The following is a 23,913-nucleotide window of genomic DNA, read 5'->3' on the forward strand; positions in this document are numbered from 1 at the left end:
TTTCCCCCTATCTTTAAAATGGGGTAGGGGGAAATAGCTTAAGAACCATCAGTGATTTGACTGCAAGAGTTGCAAAGTTAGGCAGCTGCTTACTGTTATAAGAGTGGGCGACAATAATGGGGTTGAGAGGGACTGCTATCACCTTTACTTGCCCATTAAATCTGTCATTTTAATACTGGTGTTTTAGCAAAGCACTTTGAGCAAATGCCTATGTCTGTAAATTTGAGCTCGGAGTCTGATGAAAGTCACTTTTTTCTTCCCAGTGGGATCCTGGAAATACAGAAGCAGTAGCAATGGATGAAATGTAGGAACTTCTGTGAACTTATTGGACCTTCTCAACAGGTTCAAGCTGAGTTTAGAGCTTGGGTTTGGACTGATTCCTGTTTGATCAAATTGAGCTCCCCATCCCCATTTTCAGATGAAATGAAAATTGTCACTATCGGGGCAAGAAGCTGATAAAAGATTCTTCCTAAGAACAAAGCCTGAAGTTTATTCATCTGTGCTCAAAAAAGGATCTTCAGGGGAAAAAGGAGGCTTCTTGGGAAGAAATCCTGAAATAGGCTGTTGGGAGAGTGAGGAGAGGGAGGTTTGTTAAATCACTTGAATAGCATTCTTTCAAGCACACACACCTCCCTTCCCCCCCGCCCAGAAGCTGGCTCTTTTATGGCCTTTCTCAATTTCAGAAGGAGCTGCATTGCTTAGTGTCTCTAAAAATCATACACCCTTCAAAAAGTGCTTCCTTTGCTAGCACGGAGGCATATTCAAACTGGAATTAGATGCTGAAGTATCTTTGTGCAAATGGGTGGAGAGATGTGGCCAGCTGTTTCTGTATGTACCTCCTTCCTCCACCTGTGGCCATGGAAGAATCCCATTGCCCAGGCAGGAGGTGCAGCCAGGCCATCTTCATACTAGTTTCTCCATGAGAAGCCTTGGATGTTGAAAAAAGTCTCTACCCTCTCCCACCTGTCCTCCCCTCCTTGAGAGGAAAGAGATGCTCCGGATCATGTCATGGAATAAGCCTGAGCTGGGAAAACTTCTGTTTTCTCCAGATGGCTCTTCCCACAGGAGCCTGACCCAAAGGCAGTTAGTCTATGGAAGTCTTGAATCAGTCAGACCTAATGGGAACCCAAAACTGAGTCCCACCAGACATCTGCAGTCCTCTAGACTTGTGGTATGATGTCACCCCTCAGGCCCTTTGTATTAGCCAGGCAGAGCAGTTTGTTTCTCTGGGGGCTTCAGAAGCAGCAGTGGGACACAAGGGGTGAGGCAGAGATAGAGGGTGGCAGCAGCTGTTCAGGATGTGTTGCTGATTCTGTGACATCTCCCACCCTTTTTGGAAATCGAGTTTGGAGCAAGACAGAAAGAAGAAACAGCCTCTGATAAAGCTTCACATAGACGACAGCCTCACAGCCTCAATGGGCTGTGACCCACAGCCTGTCTCCGGGGATCTGCACCAGCTGGGAGGCAACGATAGGCTTTGCTGCTTATTCTGTCTGTTCACCTCCCTGCTCTGGGCATGGGGACAGATATCATCTCCCTTCCTTCCTCCTCCCTTCCTCCCTCATGTCTCCAACTCTTCCTCTCTAAGTCTGAAGTTTTCTCCATAACCTCTGTTAACTTGCCCTGGCAGAGTTTCTGGCTTGGCTCTGCTCGCTGACCCTCTGTTGTGCAACTCCCTAGGGACTTGTAGCCTTGGTCCCTTTGAGGGTCTTACCTAGTGATGGTGGGCTGGGAAACCCCAGAGTATTCTCTGTCGTTGGAAATGCAATTTTGAAGAGGCAAAACAATAGATTGAAGAAAATGTTTGTGGCTAGAAACTGTTGACACTGAACCATGCTCCCTGGACAAAGTTTTCCTCAGAGTATGACTGTGTGCCACTTGGGTTTGTCTGTGAGGACCTCCATCAAGCCAAGAGGATGCTGGTGTCACCCCAAGAACTGGTCTTCCCAGGGATGGCGGCAATAGGACACCTACTGAAGTGTAATGGAGAGGGTGTTTGCTGGAACTTGGGGTGACATGCTTGTGTGGCAGAGAAGTCGCTTGGGCTGGCAGCAAGGGAGGCTGCTCCAGGGGCAGATGTGGAACAAGTTTTCTGTGGCTGTGAAACTATCTAGTTTGGCTGGAGGGAAGGGGATCTCCGAGACTGAGGGCAGCAAGACTTATATTGGCCCATGGAGAGGGGAAGAGCGAGTCTGTGCTGGAGAAGGCTCCTTGGGCAAGGAGGACTGAGATCTGCACCAGCTTCAGAGGGGAGGACTGTATGGGAGGGCATGTGGAGTCTGGTAGAGCATGCATTTCCTCAGCCTCACCAACAGTAGGGTCTATTTTGGGGTAAATATTTAAGACTGGGTCTCTGAAGGTCTGATAAATTGAGTTCCCACGGGCCAAGCAAAGATCCTGTGGCTTCAAGGTATACAGAGGGCTACAGGCCATGTTTCACGTGCAGACAACTGTCACCACATCTAATTTTGTTTCTTTTCTTTCTTTTTTATTTTTTTCTGTAACAAATGAAGAGGGTCTCCACATCTGGCTGCGGCGGTTAAACAGGCTTGATTTAATCACAGACTCATACAGGACGCAGAGAGAAAGGAGGGGAAAGGGGTAAGAAACACAGAGCACCTGCTTACCCCCAGCCAGCATGCCCTGTTCTGGGTCAGGCTGTGCATGCAGGAGGGCCAGGAAATCCACAGCCGGTAGTGAGGGCGCGGGGGGAAGCGAGTTGCCCGGATCCTGCCTGGGTGGAAAGTCAGATGGTTGGGACCTTTTGCAAAGGTTTTCTGCAACCTACATCTGGGTGGAGTGGAAGTATGACAGGGACATTGCAAAGGGGCCAGGGCTGGTAGGGAGGGTTTGTGCAGATTCATTGCATGGCAGGAGGCTTCCAAAGGCACATTTGCAGGAGTGTGATGCGTGTGGTGAGAGGTGAGACAAATCCGATGCCTTAACTGCCTCCCAGAAACCAGAAAATCTCTTCCCCCTGAGAGGAGGTTGCTCTCTAACTGTGTGTTAAAGGTTGCCTGCTTAAGCAGCAGGAGCGGCTTGTGTGTGGAGAATAGCTGGCTGAGCTGGTGGTCCTTGTGTTCTGGCTGCTGCAGTCCTCTTTGCTCTACCTGCAGTGTCAGGGTGAGCACCATCTTTCTAAGCCAGGGCAGCAAAGGAAATGGGGGGGGGGGGGGGGGGGGAAGCTGAAAACTGCCCTCTTCTAGTGGCAATTTCTATACCTAGTGGGAAGGATGCTAAAATTGTGACTTCCCAAACTGAAGCCCCCAGGCCAAATCTTTTTCATACAGTCTACAAAGAGCCATGTCAGTGTTGATCCTCTGAGCAAACACAAGGTGTCAGTTCTCTGGTATGGCCTGTGTGTGAAGTGGTTTCTTAAGCATGGATCAGTGGGTTCCCCTGCTGAACTCTGAGGTGCTGAACTGCACCTCTCTAGCCCTAGGCTGTTAGGGTACAGATGTATAGGTCACTGTGTATCTGTTCCCACTGCAGAAGTGATTCCTAGTTAGGCTGGCAAGGAGAAATGTCCCAGCTGGGTGGAAAATACATGAGGCCCAAAAGAGAGGTGAAACTTGGCTCTTCGGTGAGGAGTCCCTTGGAATCAGGATTTTGGGGCTGGAACCCAGAACTGGGAAAGCCCATGCAATCACAGAGTAGCTGGATCTTCCCACCAGGAGCCAAGTGTTTTGCTGAGAGGGTGATGGGTTTTGCCATCCAACCTAGCACTGGATTTCTTCCCCCCCGCTCATCTTTTGCAGTGGGTGAGCATGTTAACTGAGACAGCAGTTTTTCCTAACCCCCCCTTTCCTCCCTCCCCTCCATCCCCCAACCTGGTTATCGATGAAAGCAGATTTGACATGTGATATGTCCCAAGATAAAAGCAATGTTACAAGAGAATGTAAGCAACAGCTCAGAAAAAAAAAAAGCCCCCAAAGAACTGAGCAAGGCACAACCAGGGTATCTGGTGTCAGCCCCAGCCACTGCTTGGCCCCAGGTGCAGCTGGGAAGAGGCCTGCCTTCTGGAAAGGGTTAATGCCAGGACTGCTGCTAGACTTTGGAGCCCTTTTGACAGTGGTTTTGAAATCTGATTTTCTTTTTGCAACCAAGTGAGGTTTTTATCAACTTCCTATTTGAGAGCAGAAGTCGGAGCTGGTGCAGGAGTGCTGCCTTGTGTCCTGCCCCATGCCTTTGCATTTAGTCAAGGTAACCAGTGTGCTGGCAATGCAAGAACCACAGCTTGGGCAAATGGGAGATTAAGGGTAAGGAACAGCCCCAGAGAGCAATGAGATAAAGGATCCTGTTTTATTTTTTGCATCAGACCACAGGCCAGCCATGCTGCATGTGCAACCTGCTCCTGGTTGTTCGCTGCAGCATCGCTGGTCTCATCTCGCCTGTGTGCAGGGTTCAGCTGTCCATGGCTAGTGGCCTGTGTCAAACTCCTTGTGCAAAGCAGCAAAATAACTGTTTGTGCCTCTGCCTGTAATGCCCAGGTGCTGAGACCTGCACTGGTGCCTGAACTCCAAAATCGGATGAGGCCCAAATCAGCTCTGTTGTGGGCTTGTAGCCCAACACTACCTAATCACCATCATGAGAGGTGAGGAGCAACACATCCCTGTGCAGATGGCTCCATCCTGCATTTCTGTTTGCAGCCATGACAGTTGTCTCTGGGAGGCATTTTGCTGGCACAAGGCAGGCAGAGTGGAGCAGGTCCCTTGCTTCACGCAGATGTACATGAATCTGCTTGCTCTAACCCAGGAGTTGTTTGCACAATTCATGTTATTCCTTTCCATATGCGGCTGGGATTTTCTCTTGCAAGGGTTTTTTCACTCGAAAACAGTCTGTCCTAAACTCAAGTATTCAGGGACTTGCGCTCTTCAGGCCAGCTCGGGTTTCTATATGCATATGTTTTATGGGGGAGCTGGGCCCAGGCAAGCACAGATGGACTCCAGGCTTATGGAAAGTACCTTTCAAACCAGCCCTGTTTAGATTTCTAGCCTGAGCCAGAAAATAAATAAATAAAGATGGGAGATCTGCCCTTTTTCTGTCTAGTGTATTTAATTGCATTGACAATCAGAGCCCGGGTCAGCCTCTCCATTGGAAATACCCCAGAAAGTCTCAGATTTTGCAGAGATTTCCCCAAATTCTTTATCTGGGGAGATGACACTTGTCATCTTTACCCAGAAACTCTCTCAGCATTTTTCTGTTATCTTGCACAGGAGAGAGGCTGCGGTGGCTGTTCAGGCCACCTCTCTAGCCCTAGCCTAGTAGGGTACAGATATATAGGTCACTTGCCCTGTGTCACGTGGCTTGATCAATGCAGGGAAGGATGCAATCCCAATATTGCTTGCGATGCCCCAAATCATGAATGCCATCAAAGCGAGCATGCAGTTAGCAGAGGGGAGGTTCAGCTCTGCCCAGCATCGTGGTGCTGCCAACACGCAAACAGCTAATGGAGTATGAGAGCAGTGGTGACAGCGCCAGAACTGGAAAAATCTTATGTGCTTATAGCTGTGACAGTGCATGCGGGGAAACTACTGCTGAGATACATTGTGTAATGTTCATGCTACTGTCTCTCTTCAAAGGTCTTGTGCCACATTTGTTTTCTGCCTCACTTGCAGTTGTTTTTCAACTCTGATGCAACTGTTAAAGCTCTTTGAAACTGTCAGCTTGCAAAGCTGAAGGGTTAAACACAGGACCCAGAGTGGGCCTAAATACAGCAGACCTCTGTGGTGGTTGAGGACTACCAGCATAATCTCTGCTCTCAAAATGCTATCTCTGCTCTAAAGCAGTGGTTTGCAAGTTTAGCTCAAAGCATGATCCACATGTGCAACCAGACATATCTTCCTTAGGCACCTCACTGTGCCTGCAAGGGCTTGGCTGAGCCAGATCTGCAGGTGCAAGAAGTGACTAGTTTCCACTCCCCATCTCTTGTGTGTCTTTAGGGCACCATTGTAGTTTTCAGCTGTGCATCCAACCATCAATCTCTGCAGGTGAGCAGAGATCGTTGCTGAGCATCTATTTTCTCCTTCTTAACTTTTACTGTGCAGGAAGTAAATAAACACTTATGCATACTTTTAACATATTTGTCAGGTAAAAATAAGTTTGCATATTGTGGGGCTGAATGGGCTGAGAGCTGCTTCATGTTGCACATGGGAGCCCATTGAAATCAAGGGGGTCTCAAGGGTATAACTGATGGCAAACATCAGCCCTGTCTTTAAACCTTTTGTGTCTCGCTGTCTCAGCTGCTGGCACACAGGAATAGTACCCTGCAGCCCTGCCACCATTAGTCATAGGCTGACCTTCCTGTTCTTGGGTGTGTGGGGGCTGAGGGCTCTCTTATTCACATCAGGGGAGGAATCATCCAGGATTTGATGGTTATAACTGCAAAAGATAGGACTCTGCTCTTTGTCTTGCAGCATTTCCTAACCCCATCTAGTAGGAAAGCCCTGTCAGGTTCAGAAGTACAAATGTACAGTCCCTGGTTTACGGTTCATTACTACCTAGGATCAACTGTAATCTCAAGCAGTGTATGCCTGAAAAAGAAAGATCTACTGTTTCCATGGACATCAAATTGGTATACAGAGCTGAGTAAATCTACTGACCCAAGTAGGAGTTTCCAGGGCATGTTGTTAGTTTCTGGTATCTCTGGTTGATGTGTTCACAGTAATAGCTGACACTTAGATAAATGTCTCCCCTCTCTTTCAGATAGATCATAATCTCTGTCCTGAAACAATTCATGCAGACACTTGGCATGACTTCATAACAACCCAGTAGCAGGGGACAGTGATACAGAGGAGAGCACGGCTGTAGAAGGGAGCTGCTCTGGCAGGAGACTGAGGAGTTGCTACAAAAAAAAAGTGCAAATATTAATACTGGGGTTATTGCAAATCACTTGCTGTAACAGCCCCAGGCCCCAGCAGCATGGCTCTCCAAAGCACTGTACATACAGACAATAAGGCAGAATGGATTTACCGGGGGAATGTAGGGAGCTAAAGCAAGAGATGGTGCGTCCATTTTAAAGCAAAAAGATTAGGGCAGGGACTTGTTGATTTACACAAGCTTTTGGGCTTGAACCAGCTCTCTTGAGTCCTATCCCAGCCTTTGGCACCAACCTTTCTTCTGGGAGCAGAAGGGGACTGAACATTTCAGTGTCTCTGTAGGTTGTTGTGTAGCAGTTGTATACAGTGGTGGGGTGCTCTGCAGGTAGGATGTTTTCCATCAATGTTTACACATGCTGATTTCCTCCTCTGCATTGTGCATTAGGTTGGATAACCAAGTTTTTTAACCTGGTCACCACCTTACTAAGCAAAACCATAGTGCCTGCATTTCCTATTAACCTGGTACCTTTGTTTCTTCAACAAATTCAGCACAGCAGAAGGGAGAAGCAGCATGTCCAGTTTACTTTGCTGAGAAAATTGTAGCAAGGGCAGAAAGAGGTTGTTGTCTAACAGCTCCCAGCCATACCATCCAAGAGATTTTGGATAGGAAGTGAAGAGCAACTTTTCCCATGGGAACTACAGGGGGAAGCAAACTGAACTGAATGGAGGCCTCATAAATCAAAGACATACGCCTTTGACTTTCTGCACTACAGCCTTGGGCAGCTGGTATTTATATGCCCAGTCAAGAATTTTTAAAAAAAAAAAGCAAGCCACAAAATGCATGAATTATAAAAAATGCTGAGCTCTGTGAATGTCTGCTTCCATCAGCCCCAAAGTACTATGGAAGGGGAAACTGAGGCACGGTGCATGGAGTCCATTTGCTGAGGGTCATGCAGAACCTCAGTCCTACAGGGATGAACACAAACTGATACAGCTGTTCTTAGACATTCATGCTCCCCACCTCCACTCTTGGTAAGAGGGGAAGGGGTCAGGCAGTACGACTGGCAGGGACATCTAAGTTTTGGTCCAGTTGTAAGCTAAACATGTATCCCATGTGTTTTCTTCCTCCAGAAGCAGCAGCAGTATTTGCACTGCCTGCTTGAGAAATCTACATCATCAAAGCACTTTGCAGGTATTAACTAATTCATCATTGTTAAACTGCAGTGATGGGATTTTCCAAAGCTGTCATTATTGGCCTAAGCTGGGAGCAAAACTCACAGCAGCTGTGACGGAAATAAAGTTAAGCACACTTTAAAATACACAGGCCTAGGGAGATGTGATTCAGTATGTATGATCTTACTTCTCCATCCACCATCATCCAAGTACCTTCTAGCTTATCACTGATTAAAAGCGGGAGGTTATTTTCACTCAGTTCAGCAATCAGTTCACAGACCCCTCCAGTACTGTCTCCCTGATAACTGCCCCTCCCCAGCTCAGAGCTGATAATCAGCAATGGGTATTTCTCTGTGCCTTAGCCTAGACACTAGCTCAGTGTCCTGTCCCTTTTACCCATCACCAACCTCAGCTTGGGGTGTGGAGGTAAGTCAGAGGCTTTGTGCTAGCTCTCAGCACCGGCATGAATCTTGCCCTCTTTAAATGCTCCTTTTGTTCACAGACTTTCCTGCCAGCCTCCAGTTTGTGGCAGTTGAAATGCATTAGTGCAATGCATCTCTACCTCTTGCAGGCCACAAGTGGATTCTCTTGTGTCTGTACGTATCTTCCTGTGCAAGCTAATCGCCTGCTTGGCCTGCAATTTTGATTGCACAGCTACCTCTGAAAGTGCAATCAGCTCTTTCCCCCACCTTGCTGCCCTTAGTTTTCTCTGTGCGTAGGGATATGAGCCTGCCAGTACCTTAGGGCACCCTCTCTCTCTTGCCTGGGCATTAAAAGACAGTGCTGGGGGCTTAATGAAGCACTATCAGTCACTGTCCCTGTGCAGTTGTTTGTCATCTTTCTCTTTTTGAGGGCAGCTAGATTCTAAGAAACCCAGACAGGAGCTGTAGGCAGGGAGACAGGAGCACAAAAGGACCTTTTGCTTATCTCTGACCTTTCTGGCATGGACGCGTGTTGCAGGGTGGCCTCCACGGCCCAGATAATGCAAAAGCTGGGATGCACGATTAGGCGTTGAGACGCCATCTGCAAAGATCTGGTAAAGACCTGCGAGGTGGCAGAGAAGAGAGAAAAAATAAATAAGGGAAGTCTCCTCTGCAAAGCGTGGTGAAAAGCTAGGGTGGAGGGATGTGTGTGACATGGTGGGGCAGTGCCCCGGTCTGGGGAGCAGGAGGGGCTTTGCCAAAAGGTCAAGGGAGTGTTTGTAGCCTTTGCGAGTTTCTTGCCGATGAAGAGTGTAACGAGGTGGATGCTGGAGAAGAGCCGCCCCCGACCCATGCCCCGCTCTGTGCAAAACCCAGCCCTGCTCCACCAGTTGTGGGCGGTGGTGAACAGCCCACTCCTCTGCTCGCTGTACCTGTACTGGAGCTGGCTGAAACTCCCCAGTGCAAACATTTGGAGGAAAATGCTGATTTTTCTTTACCTGCTTGGAAGTATATTAGAATGAAAGAAAGCATGACCCTGCTGCACTGGCTGTAGCCACCCCCTTGGGCACAGACAGAATCGTGGCCAGGAGGAAGCAAGTCTTGGACTTGAGCTTTGTCCTCCCATGTCCCAGGTCATGCCATGCAGAGCTTTCCAGACACTATTGCTGTGAGCAGCAAGGCCAGGCACAGCTGGTTTCCAACAAAACTGAAGCTCCTGTGTGCGTTATCTGGTGTCTGCCAAGGACTGAATCTATTCCTCAGTGGAAGTGTGATTTGAGTCTCTCTTCTCCTGAGCTGCCTGCTTGTATGAGACTTGTGGGAATGTAACACTGTTGGTACCTTTACCTGATCAAGTCAGTCAGACTTGGTTGAAATTGGCCAAAGGATTAAGAATTTATGGGAAAGGGAGGACAGACACATGCAGCAGGATTGCACATGGCTTGTTTCTTTAGAAAACAAGGCTAGAAGTGCTGAAAGGTCTTGGGTTCATCCTGATGCAGAACAGGAAGATTTTTGTGGGATGGGAAAAATGTTTCCTGCCCAGCTCCGGTCCGTGCCGCAGCATAGGGAGACCCATTGCGGTAAGCCTGGGCTGCAGCGATGGGCCCTGGACAGACAGAGAGGACCACAGGGTGTGTTTATGTCCAGCAGCCTCAGTAAAAATTCCCCTTTATGGTATCACAGCCAAATCTTGCTGCTTCCATTCCACAAAGGACAGGCAGTACAGCATGACCTTGAGGTAAACAAGAAGAGAGAGATTAACTGGGCAGAATATAACATACGTATATATTTATTTTCAGGTAGAAAAATTAAACACTTTCCCAGCCTCTTTGGAGAAAAACATCCTCTAAAGTTTCTTGTTTTGCTGAGGCTTCTTTTTCTCTCAAGCTGTTTCCAGCCACCGCTGTGGCGGGCGGAGGGACGGATCCCCGGTACAGATGCTGGCAGCCCCACCCTGCCAGCTGAGGAGTTGCACTTTCAGTAGCCATGTACCAGGGTGACTTGGGGTCAGCTGGGGTGTAGCCTGTGATAGTTATCTTTGTGGGGCCTTGAAAATATTATATTTTCCCCAGATTGTTGGTCCCCCCCCCTTCTATGTTTAGGCTCTAGTGACCCAGCTCTGATTTCCTTTTTTAATTAATTGCAGTAGTCTCAGTTTCTGTGTTTCACATAGTAATGAGCATTTCCTTTATTACGGCTATCACTTATGCAGTGTATGTCTCTGCTCCTCAGAATGGCTGCCTGCCCTGGTAACCACTGGGGCTCAGAACATGTAGGTCTAGTCTGTGTTTTACCAATGTAAATTGTTCCTGAGCTGTGGGAGGTTTATTTGCCAGCGTAGTTAGAGCAGTAGATGCTCTTATACAAATATGGTCATACTTTACATTAACACAGTTTATTTTACATATATACTAATTTAAATACAGTTATACTTAAATGGTTTTGCCACCACAATATCCTTTGTGTGATGAAAAGAGTAAAGCTTTTATCTGGATGGAGCAAATGGAGAAGCCCACCTGATTCTGAGACAAAGTTGACCTAAATCTCTCCTGGGCACGGCTTTCCTGTTTGCACTTGCCCATTCGGTAATGCAGCTTTGCAGCCAGCCAGGTCTTGTCCCTGATCTGGCACAGTTTAACCCAGTCAGAGCAGGGCAGCCAGCACAAAGACCAGCCTCCGTGCAAGGAAGGGAGGAGGACTGGCAGCGGGGAGAGCAGGACAGCCCCTTTGGCAGCAGCCTGGACTTCAGTGGTTTCACCCAGGAAACCAGATCCCAGATTGTCCTTGCTCTCCCTGTGCAGTTGGTTTCTCATGCAGCTCCTCTGTCCGCCTTACCTAGCAAGGCTGGCACCTCCTCAGTCTCTCCTTGTGTGCATCGGGGCCCAAAAGGCCCGGATCTCGGGGTGGGGGGTGCTTTTATACCCATTGTAAGGCAAATAATAGCTGTTGGTTCCTGAGTCCTGGAGCTTGTACCACTTCAAGCAGGCAGGCCACTTCAAAGTACATTCTGGGAGTTGTCACTACAAAAGCTAGCACTCAGCTATTAAAGGCTCTAAATCCTGACTGAAGCTGATTAATTTACACCAAGTTAATTACTAGGTCCCTTTCCAAGGGTCTGATCCAGTCATTCCATTGCACGATGTCATTTTCAGGGAGAATGAAATCCTTTGCTTACATGTTTATAGAGTTGTTTTGAAGACATAATCTTATAGCATCTTTCACCTGGGAATTTTCTACCATCTTGAAGGCCTTTAACACCATTAATAAATGAACATCATTAATGAGTAATTGCATAAATATCAATGGAGTAGGCTTAGTGCCAGGTAAGTGCAGAATAAATGCATTTGCTGGAGTTCCACTTGCACATGTGTACTCTGGAGTATGTGGCAGCAGTTCTACTGAATTCAGTGGAGACCTGTGTACCTCCTTTATCTGACTTGGCCAGAGGGAAACTGAAGCATGTAGCAGGCTAAGTGGTCTGCCCAGGCTACCAAGCAAGGCAGAAAAGAGCTAGGAAATTAATCCCCAAGCTCTGACGCTTCCTGACTCTTTCCAATATGTACTTTTTCTTTTCACTGTAAACATTTATTACATATTTTTATTGTACATCGTATTATCTGGGTGAGGGCGATAATGCTTCTCATTCTCTCTGGGCAACTTGTTAAGACACTAGAAAATAGAAATTGCTGTGCTGATGAAACCTAAGGCTCATTTAACAGTATCCAACAGCCTCTCTCCAAGAGGCCAGTACTAGCTGACTCAGGAAGGCAGAAGAACCCTGCACAAGCAGACTAGGGTTAATTTGCAAGAACTGTTATTGGTGTTGACTCTGAAGCATGTGGTTTAGCATCTCCTCTCGTGCATTTTAGAATACGAGATAGTCTCGATATCCAGAGAACATCCAAGCTCTTTCTGGCTTGTAATCTTGCTTAGGAATTGCAAGAAGTTGGCATTGTAGGCTCAAAAGGAAGTGGCAGGAGCCAGGACTGGTTGTTAGCTGTCAAACCCCAAAAGGTCACGCTTAGGCTGGTGCACTGAGAAGAACGAGGTAGGAGTGCTGTTGCAAATGGAAAACATTTCCATGCACTGCACTGTTGTCTCTAGGAAACCTTTCAAGCACTCCCAGGCCCAGCAGTTTGCTAAGAAGACCCAGATCTCATTCCTTTCACTACAGTTGCCAGCAGAAAGGGGTGGGTTTTTTCAAGTAGAATCTGCTCCCGGCTCCACTGAAGCTGGTCACAGCTTTTGTTCAAAAATGAAGCCTTTCTGTATTCAGCTGTGCTTGATGCAGTAATACATCGCCTGATCCTTGCCTGGGTACGAGGGAGCTCCTGCTAACCCTGCATGCTTGGGAGGGGACTGACTGATTCCCCTGAGTGACCAAACAGCTGCATCTTGAACCAGGCAGGCAAGTGGTAACGGCAAATGTGCATACAACTCTTCTGCCCTGGAGCGTGACCACAGGAAAGGGGGTCCATCCAAAATAGCAAGCCATGCATTGATGCCCTTCAGCAGTTCCAGGCAAGCCAACGGATTTCACAGGGGGACCTCAGGCCTTGGCGAGGCGGTGGTGACAGGGGATGGGGGAGACTCCCAGGGTCTCCTTATTGCTTGTGTATGTGCTGGGCACAGCCAGTGTGGAGGAAACATTCTTCCCAAGCGGGTGCTGAAGGAGGGTCTTGCCTCCTCTTCTCTCATGCCTCAGGGTGCAACCCCAGCATCTCCCAAGAGGCTGTTCCCAACATCAGGCAGGGAGGCGAGTCCTCTTTCAGTAGCTGTTTCCTCAGAGGGACTCACAGGACTGGGCGTAACTCCAGTTTCCTTGGCTAAGGCCCTTGAATTACAGGGTGTACAAGAGATTTAAGTAGCAGTGAGGTCTACCTGTCATCTCCCATCACCTCCAAATTCTTTACATCCTTGTAGGGCCTCCTGTTCTTTCCTCCTCTGTAGCTATTAAGGGTTTGTTTTTTTTCTGGCAAGGAAAAGGGAAGATCCCAGCTGACCTGGAGTTTTTTGGTAACTCTCGGAGGCAGCTGCAAACTGACTGTACTCCCCAGCCTCGATGAGGTCAAGACAGGAGCTGAACTCATCAGTCACCGTTTCCCAGGACTTAGCTGCTGTGCTGTGTGTTTGATTCTCTCCTGAGTTTTCAGACCGTTATCGAAAGGCTGGCTCGGCCGGTCCCCATGTCTTCACACTCACGTTTTGCACTACAAGGTCTGTCAGCTGCCAAACAGGGCAAGACAGTGGTGCTTATACAGTGCAGCCTGTAACTGAGAGGCCAGGTCCTCCAGAAGACGATGGCCAAGTCACTTCAGAGCACACTGTGCTTGGCATGCATTCCCAGATGGCCGCTTTAAGGGGGGCGGTGAGTCTCTTGCAGCCTTTGTTCAGACACCCAGAACTGTGCGTTACATCCATGACCACAGGATTATACCTTTAAATCAAACAGATCTCATCTCTGTGAAATCTTCACCATAGGCATGGAAGGGAAGGGGGCAGGTTTCTAAAAAAGCTCAGCTTTCACTGAGAATAATTCAGACCCTGCTTCTTCCACCACCTTGAGAACAAAAAGATTTGCTGGCTGCTGAGTGCCTTTGAAAATTCAGCCCTTGATCTAGCTTTTATTTTTTTCTCCTTATCCTCCCTTTTCTTTTTCTTTCTGGCTCTCTAAGCATGCATGCATCTTCCCAGTTTCTGTCTCTGCCTGGGCTGAGAAGTCAAAATCTTGTGCCAATTTGACATTTGCCTTTTCTGAATACAAGAAGCCCCTGGAGCTCAGGTGGGAGGAGAAACAAGTCACTCTACTTTCCATCATGTGCACTGCTCAGAGCTCAGCCTGGGAAATGAAAGTTCCTTGGCTGAATCTGACCAGCCGTCTCCTCCTGTCACCTTGCCAGCTGAGCCTCACACATTTGTCACAGAACGAGCAGAGCAATGTGGTTCATCTTCCTCACTTTGCCCAGTTGTCTGCATGCTTCCTCCACTTGCTGTTTGCAGCTCTCCACCCGTTCAGTTCTCCCCTGCTTGCCCTGGTGCACTGGGTGGTACGGGTGTAACTCTCCTTTTCTTCTCCCTAGGGTCACATTAACAAGTTCAGCTTGGCCAGGGGACCAGGTTGGTCCAAAACACAGAAGGAAAAGCCAAAGGAGAGACTCCAGAGATCTCTGTTCCAAAGTCACGCTTGCAGAACAAAGGCAGGGGCATTCCAGGTCAAGGAACAGCAAAGCTAACACCGCTGCACCTGCCGGGCCGTGACAACCCGTGTGTCCTTGTCCCTACGTTCCTCCTGTGTTTGTCTGCCACATGCTCCTGCTTCCCTCATAGGCTTTCCGCAGGCAAGGACCACGGCCTCCCAGAGAGGTCACATTCCCTGACACTGCTTGATAATCGCTGCAGTGCCCCCATGACAGCCATTTATCTGGCTGTGTAATACCTTACGGGTCCAAACCAGCATCTCTAGTTCCAGCATCTCCCACCTGCTTGTAAAGCTGCTGGGCCAGCATCCTTCAGCTGCTTGCAATGGGCTTTGGCTCAAATATGTTAGGAAGGAGAGGATGTTTTTATGGCAATGACAGTTCCTAGTAGGCCTGGCAAGCCCTGCACTCCCTGCTGCCTGACCCAAGCTGTGCAGATAATCAGTGGCTCTGAGGATGGGGCTGTTCAGCAGTTCTGCACTTATCATTGCCCTGAGCCTGGATGGGGACTGGCAAGGTGGCCGTGCAGCAGGGAGTCTCCCCCACCAAAGAAGTAAAGAAGAGCCAAGAACAGTTGCAAGGTCCCCTTGTTTGCTGGGCTATGGAAAATCACCCAGGGAGGAGTGACTGCTCAGCATCTTCACAGCCCTATGTCGCAGAGCAGTGGAAAGTATGTGCAAGTGAGTGCCATACGGATCAGTCCCTGGGGGAGACAGCTGCATCAGCAACACCAAGCACACCAGAGCATGCCTGAGCAGGACGTGGTGCTGATGTTGGGCACGCGACCTCTTCGATTGTGGTGGGGCTTGGGCAGACAGAGCACCACGCTGGGACTTGGAAGTTGCAGGCTCCCTGTCTAGGCCTGGCGCTCACCTGCCGGGGAGTGACGAGCAAGTCATTTCAGTGCCCCGTGGTCCAGTTTCCTCATCAGTAAGTGGGGATGCTCCTGCATCCCTTTGCAGGTCTGCTAAGCACTGCCATCCCTTCATCTCTTCTCCTTCCCCAGCGGCTTATGTTGTGCAGTTTCGAAATACTGGTAGCAACAGAGGGTTCTTCAGTGTGGACCAGATACTGTGGATTCATCCCTGTGTCAGCAGCCACCCAGAGTAGAGCATATCCAGCTGGATTTCAGGTCCTCCACCTCTGAAAGCTGTCTGGCCCAGCCCCTAACACCCACAGGCTGTTCACTGTCCAGACGTTAACACTTGTTTTGGGGACATGGTCTGCCAGCTCACCTTATAAATAATGCTGAAGAGCTACAAAAATAAACTCAGAAGCACTCATGCCTGATTGCAGGAACCTCTTTGTTTGTCAGTTTGCAGTGGGAAGGAAGTTCATATTTTAATTGCTACAGACAATATCCTGGTAGGAGGCTGACTCTGGGGTTGCACTGCAGTAGATCTGATTCCCTTCTGCTCAGGCTCTTGCAGTCAAGTGAGAAGGACGGTATTTCTGCTCACATACACAGGGCAGGAGTGTAAGCTGCGGACTTGCTTTTGGCAGCAGGTCTAGTTGGGGTTGGCTGAAGCCTGGCTCTCTAGTAGGAATAGTTGAATAGGACACAATACCATTTTTTCTAAAACTCAGCCAGCCATATAAATCACTACTGATTTCAGCTTATGATGTCTCAGAAGGCATCTTCTTCACTGCTGTGATGCTAGGGGAGGGCAGAGTGGACAGGCAGGAGCAACAACTCCTATGCCGTAAGGCTCAGAGCAAATGCAAAGCGGTAGGTTAGTGTTGGAAGAAATGGTTAATGTATCGGGCGACTGCTGGAATCGCTCCACGAAAGATCTGCCTAAATACAGTGGGAATACTGCTTGCCCGGTGACGGGTATGCGTTCACAGAGTGTATCTCATTAGCATGTTGTTAATGTCAGTAATTATTGGTGACATGAATGCAGAAGCATACATAGGTACTGTACAACTGCCAGAACTGCTGGGAGAAATGCATCCATATTTTATTACAGATACTAGCATCTCAGTGAATTTGATCTCTATACATCTGTTGGGATATACAGAGGTACCTGGCTGTGACAATCACAAGAAATACAGTGACATTTGTGCCTTCAGGGAAAGTGTTCTGGGAGCATAGTCTAATACTTAGAGAAGGAGACTTGTCTTCAAAGCTGCAGGTTATCTGAACGATGGCCGTGCTGTTGTGTGGATTGTATTTTACTTCCATTTATTAACACAGGGGTGTGACATTTCTCTGCCTGTACTTAATCACTGTCGTTTGTAGGTCCTTAAAGTTTTCCTTCTTTGGCTTTGCAGTTTGAACCGGAGGGATGAGCGTACTTCTTCACTGCCTAGGTGGGGGAGGACACATACGCTACACATGCGTTGGCTTAATGTGGTAAAGCCAGGTTGGCAGCAAAGATGGTGGGCTTTGGGATGGTCCCTGGGGTGTCAGAGCGGAGGGTCTGCCATGCACAGACACAGCTGCTGTGCTGGACGTGAGAGCGGCTCAGCTCGGCGTCCGCTGGCTGCGTAGGCATATTCTGGCTGATGTGGGGTTGGTGCAAGATGTTTCCTTTCAGTTACACCAAGGGTGAACTGAGTGCAGCCAGCAAGCTCATGGTAAAGGCTTCTCGCCTGCAAGGTCTGCCTCTAGTTCAAAGCCCTTGTAGCGTATACTCAGCCTGCGCTGGAAGGTAACAGCAAGCCAGGTGCACCACAAGTGGGGGAAGTCAGTGGGGTATCGATTGTTCTCTTTCTACCCCCCAAAACACTCACATGTGTACAGCATAGTCCTCCTTCCCTCCAAGGAACCAAATCTAGCACAGACTCGACTGATCTGATGAGATTCCTGCCTGCCCATCAGTGGCACCCCGGAGCTTGGTCCCGCAGTATTTCCACTGCAACGCTGGCAGCGGGGTAGTGCACCCCCTCTGAGCCCACTCTCCATCCTGTCCTGACATGATCCCCCCTGCCCCTGTAAAGAGAACAATCCTCCTAGTCCAGACTTGGGCAGAGACCTGCCCAGTCTCCATCCCTATTTACCACCTGGCCAAGCCAAGATTAAAAGCCAGCCAGCCTGCCTGCCAGTCCAGTGCTCAGTCTATCACACCCCATTTCCTCAGGAGTGCTGGCTGGCTCCAGCCCTATTGCCATGATGTTGCTGCCTGCTTTGCTTTGGGGGGTCCTGGAAAACGTGGCTGGATGCTACCGTGCAGTGAACAGCTGGGACGCAGGCTTGCGGTGCTGCAAACAGCCTCATCCCATAGCAGACTCAACTTCTTGCAGCAGGAGCACCAAGCCCAGCTTTCAAGGCTATTCCTTTCTCCCTGCTCCTGTTCCAGCTGGGCCAGTCCCCCCTTCTTCATCACTTCACCAGGCAGAACTGATCTTTTCTCCAGTACAGCCATGGCAAATTCCCTTTCTGCCTGCACTGCTGAGAAGCGTTGAGCTGGCTCTGACTCGCTGACTGGCAGTTTGCGTTGGCAAACAGGCGCTAGGCACCGGGCTTGCCACATCAAGTGAAAAATATCATGCAACCAAAAATTCTTAGAAAAACCCAAACGCGTCTAATCTACCGAATAGGGTGTACAAGACGTAGGCAACAAGATCAATTCAGGGCAGGGCAGGAAAAGGCAGAAAGGATGGACAAGGGAAGGGTGTTGTAAAAAAGATGTATTTTATATGTAAAATTTCAGGGCAGTATTTTTTAACAATTTGCATAATTGGCAACCACAGATAATCCCCTGAAATGAACTAAATATATCACAACTGGGGGCTTTCCAAGCCCAGTTTGCTTTCTGAAATTGATTGGTTTCAGCTTTGCGTTTTTTTTTTTCTATGGTCGGTCTTTCTATCTTTACCAGCTGAATTTGGCTGGTTTCTAAAATGGCTGATTTGGGAGCAAAACTGAACATTCACCTGGGGATGGCTCACTATGGTACAAGTTTGAGTCAATGAAAATGTGACTTAATTTTAGATTTCGTTAGGAAAAGGGAACTAAGGCAGAAAACAGCTGCTAAAATGCAAGATGAAGACAAACTTGTTCTAATGCTTTTCATAAAAAGTGAGGTGAAACTACATTTAAATCTCTGCTGGCCTAAACTGTTAGGTGAGGCAAACTGGGCTGGCTCCACTGGAGTCAGATCTGGCCCAGCTGCTCCGAAATGGAGACACTCCAAAGCCATAGCCACTTTGGAAATCTCCTAAATGATTTGCCAAAAGACGTAGTGAGTTTCTTGCTAAGTGCATGTTTACAAATGCGTTTCTTTTCATCCATTTATACCTCCTTCCAATCACTTTTTGGTTCTGTTGTGGAAGCCACCTAAGCGAAGGGTAAGCTTCCCTACATCCAACTCTTTCTCTCCTTTAATAATCCTGGTTAAGGAACTTATATTATTAAATTGATATATATCCCAGGAACAGGCACGCTCAGATGCAGACGTGAGGGATATAGTATAAACCCAAACAGTTATCAACAGTCACACTTCTATTTTTGTTTAAATAGACAATTGGTCCAAACTGTACCAAAAGCTGCTCTAATAAGGGGATTTAAGTCAATGAAAAAGCTGTATTTTGACCTTTGAAGCAGCAAGCTTGCTGCTTCAGAATTCTCATGTATATCATTACTGGATATATCTAAGCATTGCTGAGATTCAGTATTCAGATGATATCACTCCGAACTAATTAGTTGTACTCAAAAGTCTGACCAAGTCAGAGGAAAGGGAATGCAGTGGTTGCCAGTAATGGGAAAGATATTAGGAAACACATCCCCTGGGTCAAATGTTAAACTTGTACTCAACCAAACTTCCCTTCAATTCAGTGAAAGCATTTTTTCTAAGTTAAGAATGAATAAGATATGAGAAAAGAGAGAGAGCCAGCTACAGGGGGGAGACAGAAGTCTTGTGTTTAAGCATGGGACCGAGACCAGGAAATCCTCAGCTCTCCTGCCCACTGGACCAGGGAACGGCTGAATGAGCGGGGAAGATGCCTCAGCTCCCTGTGCCTGTAAGCTCTGATTCATGTGCACTAGAGCGAACATCTGCGATGGGCCGATGTGCTGCGTCCCTGCAGCGATCTGCCCTGCTGCTGCTGCGTCAGCAGATGAAGCTGTGCACCCCACGGCCTGACCTGCTAGTACTGGTCCATCTTTATCAGTGGTTTAAGTGTGTATGGTGGACTGCAAAACTGGGCCATCTCCTTCTAAAGCAGCAGGGACTTCTAGCAAGCACAGACTGTGACACCAAATTGCCACGGCGTGCTTTGCTAGCCCTTGCTCGTTCCTGCTGGGAATAGTTGCAGTATCTCTCCGCCTTAGGGAAAACTGAATGTGAATTATAACAGATTAGGATGTCTGAAGTGCTTTGAAATCCTCAAACCAGAAAGTGTGAAATACTGTCTTTGCTCTTTCTCACACATGCACAAAATGGTACCTGTTTTTCATTTTATTTTGGGGATTTCCTACAGCAAATTATATAGTTATTTGCTCATTGGATTTGGTTTTCAAGTCCTTCGTGTATGTTAAGCAGTTTCATTCTGATGTCACTGATGATGCCGTAGTTGCAGTATGACCAAGGAAGAAGATGGCTTAGCTCTTGGTAGACCAAAATTGGACGGAAGGTAGATATAAAATATAAGACACAGAAACCAGTGTAGAAAAGGTACTGATCGTGTTTATTGACAGCCTTTGGGGCCAAGGCCACTGCTGATGCAAAGTGACATAGATAAAAGCTTTCTGCAGCAAAGGGCTTACGGACGTGCGCCTGTTGAATGGCCATCGCAATAAAGGGCTTTAGCCTTGATCCAAGCCCATGCGTGACACCAGCTGCCCATCACAATCAGACCTGCATCTGTATTGCCCCTTTAAGATCTCCAGCTGCTGGTCACTCTTTTTAATTCATCATCAACATACCAAAAAAATGAGCCCCCTTTATGATTCAGCAAAGAATAACATTGCTGGTTTGAGATCCTGGAAGTCTGGAGGCCATCAGGTTTTTTAATTTTTACTCTGAAGGAATTTCCTTTTTTAATATTGCTGTGCTCTCTCTTGCCAAAGCCAGGAAGCTGACTATCTATGGACAACAGTGACCAAAATTTGGTTTTCCTGGAATTTTCTCTTCCCTCCGCACACCCACACAATAGGCTTTTTAGGACGCCTGCAGTCTGTAATTTGCCTTTCTAGCCTGATAATGTGGCTTGCAGAGGCATCAGTTTTGCCAAGTCATCATCTGGAAGGAACACTTTCTTATGCAACAGGCTTCATTTTCCCCCTCCGTGTCCTATGGCCCACGGTTGCCACCGAGCCCAGCTCCAGCCGAATGGGCTGTGTCAGAACCGCCGTGCAGACACTGGGAAACAGGAGAAAGACCATGAAGTCTGGGAAAGGGCCTGAAACTCTCAATTTCAAAAGGCACAGCCCAGAAACCAGAAGGACCAAGAACTCAGTGCTGTGGTTTCCCCTTGCCTGACTAAAGAAAATAGCTGCTGTCTATTTTTACTAAAAATGTGGGACATGGGGCCCTTCTCTTCCCCTGCACAAATGGGGGATGCTGTTCACAATGAAAGAGTGGGGGAGTGGAGCAGGGGGGGTCATCCCGGATTAAAACCAGCTGACTGGTCCACAGAAATCTCTCCCATAGATTCTTCAAATATTTCTTGCCCACACCACTGGAAGATTTATTTGTAAGGTGAAAGAAAGTTAGTTGGGAAAGGGATTTGGGAATCTCATCTCACCTACAAAAATTCCTCTTCTTCATTTTAAGGCAGGGATGGGATTGATCTAATTCTCTCCCCCTTTCTTTTCTCCAGTCCCACTTCACTGTGCTGTATGGTGTTCTCAGGGCATTCAGCACAACAAATCAACGCTGATGGCATCATTAAAAATTTGCAATGTATCCTATACCTTGCAGAAAATGAAAGCCATCTGTGCAAGTGTAGAAATGGGATTCCAGCGCGTGAAATGTGTGTTATGTATGTGACCTTTGTGTTTACTGTCATGAGTAGTATTTTGAACCTCTAAACCTCTGATCAAAAAGATGTTTTTCATTTTCAACAACAAAAAAATCCTGAGCAGGGAGAACAAAGACTTCAGTCTTGTTTTACTTATGCTTATTAACTTCGTATGTTTGTTCTTCATTAAAAGACTCTTTTTAGATGACTGAAAATACAAAAAAAGTACTAAATGTGCCAAAATGGCACACATAGAAGTGACTTGTGTGTGGGGAGTAGCTATTGTGGCAAATCACTCCACTCCTTTGGTTCTTTGTTCCTTAGCCTAAAAATATATACAAGGGTATATACTGAGGAATACTCCAGCAGAACTGGTCAGAGGTGTTCCAGCTGAGTCCCCTTTGTATGACACCACATCCCGAAAGTCCTCAATTTCTATAAATTCCATTGCTCCATTCCCTTCCGAACAGGAGCAGCTTTCTCCCCAGGACTGCAGATACGGATTACTGCTGCGAGTTGAATTTGGGCTTGTCTCCCTCCGATTCCCTGTATCGTGCTCCCAGCCCAGCAATACTGCACTGTAAAATGGAATATACTGCCCTGTGCCATGAAGTGTTACAGGAGTGCATGCTGCTGAGGTGCTTCATTTCAGAGGGTAAGGCAGTCAGAACTGGCTGATGTGATTTAGCAGAGCAAGAGATGCTGGTGGTCTGGAATGTATTTCCCACCTCTCACATTTGTGATTATAATCATTTGGTTCCAGCTGCTGCTGCAAATGCTACATTGCGGCACCATCCCAGTGGCGAAGAGCCTGATACAGGCAGGTCATCCCGTTCGGGCACATTGCCTTCACAACCGGTATTGGGGACTTCCATTAAAAATGGACCTCCTGAGCTAATCTCTCAACTCAGTGAGGAGCTTTTAATTTGCAAGCTTGAAGGCAATCCATTCCCCCTTCCAATTAGAGAATCTGTTGTACGTTTTATACTGTTTTCTGACCCTTCCCATGGGCACTAGCAAAGTCAAGACATTGCAGTTTTTGCAGCCAGTGACAAACGTGGCCAGAATTACAGCCTGTTGTCTTCAGCTTCCCATACCAGAAAGCAATTACTGCCGGGTCAACTAGAAGCAGACTCAGGTACCAGCGCAGAGCAAATCCTGTGCTGCGGAAGTCACAGTGCAAACTTACTCAAACGCCTTTAAAATTCCTAGAGTAAGTAGCCATTCAGTGTACAATTTGCAAAGGTATTTCCAAACAATTGTTAATTATTCTGAAAAACCAGCCAAGCCTGACAAACCCTTATCTCGGCAGACACTGAGGTTGCTATCTCCCACAGTGCTGCACCAGTAGTAACATGAGCGTAACTTTTGGAAGACAGCAGGCTCAGTATGGACTGGCTCCAAGTATGTACACAGCTGATTATTTTCATAGCCTTGAAGGACTTCGGTCAGACACACACACCCCCCCAAAAAAGTATAGGACTAAATACTGAAAAAATTACTCTTAGAAATGTGTAGATTGGGTTGACAGAAGCCTCCCTGCAAACTCCGGGACTGTCCCTCTGCAGCCTGGCTGGCCTGCAGAGAGCTCAGCACCGCCTGGTCACCGGGGAGCGGCCCCTGGAAACAAAGGGGGTGCCGGGGAAAATGTGCGGTCGCCGGTGCCACAACGGAGGGACGGGGCGAGCCCCGGGGGCGGCTGGTACCGGCTCCCCCCCCCCACCCGCCCCAACATGGCAGCAGCGCCCCACGTGCTGTCAGCCCGCCGGCGCGCCTCTCGCCCCGCCTCCCAAGGGCGTGGTCACCGCCCGGTTTCGGCGCGTCGCTGCCGGTCGGCCCGCGGATTGGCGAGAGGCGGCGGTGGCCCCGCCTCTCGGCGCGCCTCGGCCGCCCGGGCTCGGCGGGTCGCCCCGGGGTGGGCGGCGGCCCCGCCCCCTGGGAGCGCGGCCAGTTCCCGGCGTCCCGCGGCGGCTGCAGCGGAGCCGGTGGGGTGCCTGCCTGCCTGCCTGCCTGCCTGCCTGCCTGCCTGCCTGCCTGCGCTGCCCGCGCCCATGGAGCTGCTGTGCGTGGAAGCCGTCCCCCGCGTGCCCCGCGCCGGGCGCGACCCGCAGCTCCTGGGGGACCGGCGGGTGCTGCAGAACCTGCTGAGCCAGGAGGAGCGTTACAGCCCCCACGTCTCCTATTTCCACTGCGTGCAGCGGGAGATCAAGCCCTACATGCGGAAGATGCTGGCCTTCTGGATGCTGGAGGTACGGGCACCCCTCCTGCCGCCTCTCCTGCCGCAGCTCCGGCTCCCTGCCCGGCCACTGGCGCTTTTCCTTGCTCGCCGTCCGCTCTTGCAAGCGTGCGCGCTCCTGCCCCGGCGGGAGAAAGCTGGAGGCGGGGGGAAGCACA

The 23,913-nt window shown here is 48.7% G+C and overlaps 1 protein-coding gene across 3 annotated transcripts in view; it reads left to right on the plus strand.

The window, feature by feature from the left end:
* The window catches only part of CCND3 (cyclin D3), a 48,263-nt gene that overhangs the window by 8,474 nt on the left and 15,876 nt on the right, over positions 1-23,913 (plus strand). The window contains exon 1 of one of the 3 annotated variants that reach the window (XM_050911259.1): positions 23,571-23,768. The exons of the other annotated variants lie outside the window; for them this stretch is intronic. Within the exon in view, the coding sequence (XP_050767216.1) occupies positions 23,571-23,768 (198 nt within the window). Of the gene's footprint in view, positions 1-23,570; positions 23,769-23,913 lie in introns of those variants that run through there. 3 annotated transcript variants of the gene reach the window in all.

Source organism: Gymnogyps californianus, chromosome 27 (assembly GCF_018139145.2).
Source record: "Gymnogyps californianus isolate 813 chromosome 27, ASM1813914v2, whole genome shotgun sequence".
NCBI classification, from domain to species: Eukaryota; Metazoa; Chordata; class Aves; order Accipitriformes; family Cathartidae; genus Gymnogyps; species Gymnogyps californianus.